We start from the raw sequence: 5,812 nt of genomic DNA, 5'->3' as shown, positions 1-5,812 counted from the left end.
TTACAGCTGGGAAACTTTTTAATTTTTCAATGGAAGCTTTTGCAAACGTAAGTATCAATTTGTTAAGGTAGTACGAGCGCGAAGGCAAGTTTAGACGTGTGATTGAAATTATTTGTACCTTATTTTCAACTTTGATCATGAATTTTGTTATATATAACTTCATAAATGTAGACGAAAAATAAGACGATAAATTCAATTTTCCATATTTTGAAAATTACTCCAGATATCGAAAAATTTTATTCTTACCTTTCGTTTTATATTGTCAAGTTATAACGTAATTGAACATCAAAATTGAAAATATATATTTTTTTTTAAATTTGTGTCCCCACTACCGTGCTCATGCATCCTTAATCAGTCGGACACAATGGGTTTATGTCTTTAATTTAAATAGTTAATAACTTCATTTAAGTTTATGGCTTTAAATTAAATAGTTTTTTTTTAATTTCCACCGACTAGTTTTGGAGAAATTTAGGAAAGCATACCAACCAATGTACCGTTTTCCCATACGACCTATGTTAAATATGCCTTCTTTTGAAGTAATTTATTTATTTAAATAATCAGACTTAGTCCAACTTCATATTAGAAAAAATCAAGTCTTTTATCCAAAATTTCTCTGGCGCTCGTACATCCTTAAAGAGACTAAATTTTATGTTTGCAAAAGTATTCCAAATACATTTTTTCTTTCAGATTCTACAAACATCATTTTCATATTTTACTTTCATGCTAAATATGACAGCAGGCAAATAAACTCGGCAGTTTGAACATCAAAGAACCAAAAAAGCAAAAACAAATAGCTTTACTAGCTTTACTCGATATCCTGTGTTTTAATTTTAAAGATAGTGTTTAGACTAAAAATTAAAAAAAAAATAGACACAAGTTTTCAGTGTTCGTATTATTCAGTGCTTGTAGCGAATTAGGCTTCTGTGTATTTTGTTGATTAGCCTATTATTTCTCGTATCACCTCATGCCATGAAATGTTTAGTTTCAAATACAGTACTATTGGTATTAATATTACATAAATGGGAGTCTGAAACCAAAAGTAGGATGTGCAATATATAGGGCTTTTCAGCAAAGCTAGTCCATGGGGCGTTTTTAAAAGAAGAAGACACATTTACCAATACAATGTCAAAGTAGCTGAAACAGGCCAGTGCGCACGGGAGGGGTTTTGGGGGTTAAAACCCCTCCCATTGAAAAACTCTTCACATAAATTTGACTTAACCATATAGTACCGTAAATGCACTCATTTATGAAACTGAGGCTGATTCTGCGAAACAGATTTTAATTGAAAAAGGAGAAAAAGTTTAGGAAATTTTTCAAAACCTTGAGCAATGTCTGTGATGAATACTACATAGATTTGCAGAAGCCAAACTTCAAGCAGACTCAACGCTCAAGTGTAAAGACTGATTAAATAGAAGAATATAGATCGATTTTTGAATCATTGCAATATTTTATCAAATTTACATTGTCTCTTTGTCATCTAGAGAACGTATCAACTTTACGTCATCTAGAGAACGCTGCTTTTCAACTTTACGTCATCTAAAAACATACCTTAGCTCGACAATGTCTGTAGTTCGACTAAACGGTCTAGCCTCGCTCAATAAACAACGCGGCGTAGAAGTCGACGCACACAGTTTTGGAAAAGTTTTTTTCTGTACTTCGCAGAATAAACTTATAGAAAAATAGTGATTGAATATCACATTTTGGCCTAATAAAATGTTATTTTACTCGAGAAAAGAGTTTCTTGTTTTTATTGACTTTATGAGCTAAAATAATAAACAAAAGTTTGAATCCCTCCCTTGGATAATTCCTGCGCACAGGCCTGGCTGAAACAATATTCTTATTGGATCCATTACATATGTATAAACAATATTCTTATTAGACTAGCTTTGCTGAAAAATCCTGTATATGTATAAAATAAGAAATATTTATCCGATTTTTTTTTTATAAATATATATTTATTTAAAACTTAAGTTATTTAACGTTTGTTGCCAAGCTAAGTTATTGCATAACCAATTCAACCGATACTTCTGCAATACCCAACAATTTATTTTCAAACATGAATGTTGCTTTTAAGAGAAATTTACCCAAAATACCCATATTTGGAATATTTTTTGGCTGGATGTAAAGATCTTTTAAAATGATATCACCCTGAAATAAAAAGGAAATTTAATGGAGAGTGTTCTTAGATATATTTTAAGTAGAAGTTTAGAGTTCTGTACCCGAAAAAATTTGTCGGGAGTTTTTTTAAATTTTGTAAATTGCACTTATAAACGTGTTTTGTGGAAAAATCATATCGATTCTCTGCACGGTTTAGGAGAAACTAACTATCAAAGTCAGTGTTATTACCAAAAAAAGTTTTTCATTTTTATGTACAGTTCTTAATTTTGCTATGATTTTGAAGCTTAAAAATTCAAAAATATTGATACAAGATTTTCTATTTAATTAAATGGTAAAACATTTTTTAATGCACTTACAGACTAAAAATCCAACATTTATTACGACTTCATCATATCCCACCACGTAAAAAGGACTAGTTTTAATAACTAATTTATCGTAAACTGTACAGAGAATCGATTTGAAATTTATGCAGAAGGCGTATTAAATATTCATTAATTTACACACAAAATTTCAGTGTTTTGGTAGCACTTTCGAATTGGTATCGAAACACCTTAATGGATATTCAAAGAAAATAATTCATTATGAACGGACACTTGCTTTTTTTAAAACAAGTGGACTTGTTAAATTTAAAAATAAACGATTCAATTAAAGGATATGTATTGAATTTTTAACGATCCTGAAAGTCTAGATCGAATTCCAGGCATTTCTAAGAAATCCTCCACCAAGTATTACAACTTTAACTTAAGTCATCTTTCCGTAAAACGCATTGTTGCAGATAAATTTTTCCGGGAAGATTAAAATGGGACTTTCTATATGTTGTAACATACCAGTAATGGACAGTCCGGTAAACCAGATCGTCTCAGGTCTGCAGCTACTAAATAATTATTTTTCAACAAAATGCATCCATCACCAGTAATATTCAAAGGTAATTGGTTTCTTGATACTCCACTTATACGAAATAATTCTACACTTGTCTGAAAATAGACATAATAAATAAATACATTAGGTTAAACTCCAGTCTTTCTTAGGGTAATCAAATTAGCAATTAAAAAAAGCAGTCTCGGAAAATTCTCAGCAAGAAGGTTTCTTACGATTCAGAATATCATGTAGATGATTTTTTGAAAAAAATGAAGTACCCCTTGAAAAAATTGCAATTGTTATAAACAATGTATAGTGAAGAAAAAAAATATTGGTTTGGTTTTTTGCAAATATCTCAAAAAGTAATAGAGATTTTCGAAATCTTAAAAAGATTCAAAAAAGGGGGAAAATTTCCTAAAGAAAGAGAACCTGCATGTTTTCTAATTTTATTTCGAAAGTTTACTAAAAATTATTAAGAAAAATTTTAAAAAAATGTAATTTTTCAATTGAAAATGGCTTTTCTAAACTATAAATTCAAAAGTCAGTGACATCAACACCACCGCCACCGCACGAGGAAATGATAAAATAACATAAAGAATGATAAATGGTTTGTTTCTAAACTTGCTTTCAATATATTATATTCGTAATTTTCCATAGAAACAAACTGAAAAATGTGAATTTAGCGTGATTCCGATTGGCTCAATGCCTCAGCGGGTGTAAATACGTCACTACCGTTTATTTTATTCAAAAAGTTATTTCTAAAAACTATTTTTTATTAATAATTTTTTTAAAAATGTAATTATTAATTTAAGAAAGAAGTAACTTAAATATACTTTAGATTAATTATTCTTTCATTTATATATGACCAAAAAAAAAATTAATCCAGGTTCTCTATTGTAGGACCAATATTTCTAATTTTCCCAGAGAAGTGAAAATACGGCCGAAAACATAAGCCCTAAGTTCTTTGTCTTTAAACTATGTCGAAAAAAAGTTTTACAATATAGCTTTAGCATAGGAATTGCCATGCTGGAAATAACTTAAGTAGTCTCAACTAAAAGTAGTCTCAGCTGGTAACTGGTTTCAGCAAGAAGCGGACGCCAATTTTCATAGGTACTTACCGGTACTTTATTAAGTTGTTTAAGAACTTTAAATGAGACATCTGCAAATGCTGTCGTTCGATTAACTTTTCGCATACTTGTCTTAACATCTGTGACTACGTCAGGTTGGTATACTTTAGCTTTAATTTCCCTTATTAATGCAGAGTAACGTTTTGCTCCATATACTTTTTTTATAATCATGTTACCACTTAAAATTATTATTAATAAAAACATTACTCGTTGGGTGCTATTCGTCAACATTATTTGATTTGTACACTGATAATTATAGTGGTCATAAAAATTTTGATCAGCTTATTAAATACTCAGGATGTTTCTAATTTGCTTATTAAAAATATATTGATTTTTATCTTCTTTTTTTTCGTATTTTTTTTCAATAATGAAATTATTATTTTTTAAATAATTAAATAATTTTTTCATCTATACCCATGTAATATTTTATACTAATAGTGATGAGGTTTTTGGTTCGATATTGCGTAAATTTTTGAAGTGAAAACTTCTTTAGACACATCAGATTGAAAACAACGGTTATCACCCGATCACTGATAAGCAACATTAAGCACACTTAGTTCTAGGATGGGTGACCGCTCAAAAACACTGTGAGTTGTCGGCCAAAGAATTTTTTGGCAAATAAAACAAAATTGTGTCAGATCTCTTTTTTTATTGTTAAAAAGTTCTTTTTTTACCAGCGCGGCGTAAAGAAAGTGGTGGTGGGGTTGTGAACCATTGCGTCTATTATATAGAAACAAACTTTAAATCTATATGTTATATGGAGGTACACGCACCTAAAAGACTTTTTGTATCAACAATGAATAAATTAAATTCCTAGAAAATAAGGTATTTTGTCACGCATTTCAAACCAAATACATTTTTCTAATCATATTATTATTTTTAAACTTCCTAGCGTTCAAACAGAAAATCATCAAAATAATTTCACAATTTCTTTGTTCTCATTGCGCATAGTCTTCTCTCACAATCTTGTAATATTTATAATACGACGATTGTATACTTCAATTTACGTATAAAAACCAGTTTCCTCAGAAAAATTTCTCAATCAAGTGCGTATGAACTCTACATATCCCTGGCGAGTTTATATATGCAATAAGAAGTCTGATTGTTTCGTGACGTGAGCTAAAATATTACGTGAGATAAAATAATATTACGATAATACGTTTATAGTACAGTTAAAGATCTTACAAATAAAGGATAATGAAAGAAACCGCTCGCATTTAATAGTTTTCGATTATTTGACAAACCCGTAACATATATGTCATACAAGTTGCCTAATTACTAATTTTCGAAGTGAACTTTAACATTGATCAGATTGTTAAAGATCAGATTGACAAAAAAATAGAAATATTTGCGCCACTAACAACACATGCGTTACTAATGATATTTGACACCTTAGAAATACATTCCATGAGGTTTTAGCAAAATGCGAGCGGTTTCTTTTATTTTCCTTTATTAGCCGATTTTTGTAACATCTTTTACTGCACTATTATTATAATATTTTATAAAACCAAACACAAAGCATACTATTTTATATGGTAAAATATTTTGATTTTTAAAGACAGTTCAGGTAAAAATGATAGAATACAGACTTTTAATGAACTTCAACCGTTGTTCAAATGTCTAGAAACACTATATATAACATGGGGCCAAAAAACAAAACAAAAAACCACTCAAAAGATAACTTTGAAACAAATAGAAATCGTTTTCTT

General features: G+C 29.5%; 1 protein-coding gene across 1 annotated transcript; it reads right to left on the bottom strand.

Annotated features, from left to right (window-relative positions):
• Positions 1-1,993: 1,993 nt before the first annotated feature.
• LOC123298135 lies at positions 1,994-4,373 on the bottom strand. Its single transcript, XM_044880048.1, has 3 exons — positions 4,095-4,373; positions 2,946-3,092; positions 1,994-2,148 (listed from the first exon to the last, which is right to left on the bottom strand). The coding sequence occupies exons 1-3, from the start codon at positions 4,332-4,334 to the stop codon at positions 1,999-2,001; spliced, it is 537 nt and encodes a 178-aa protein (XP_044735983.1). The 5' UTR covers positions 4,335-4,373; the 3' UTR covers positions 1,994-1,998.
• Between the last annotated feature and the right edge of the window lie 1,439 nt (positions 4,374-5,812).

This window comes from Chrysoperla carnea, chromosome 4 (genome assembly GCF_905475395.1).
Source record: "Chrysoperla carnea chromosome 4, inChrCarn1.1, whole genome shotgun sequence".
Classification (NCBI taxonomy): Eukaryota; Metazoa; Arthropoda; class Insecta; order Neuroptera; family Chrysopidae; genus Chrysoperla; species Chrysoperla carnea.
The sequence above is the reverse complement of the archived record's forward strand: the minus strand, read 5'-3'. Positions and strand labels throughout refer to the sequence as shown.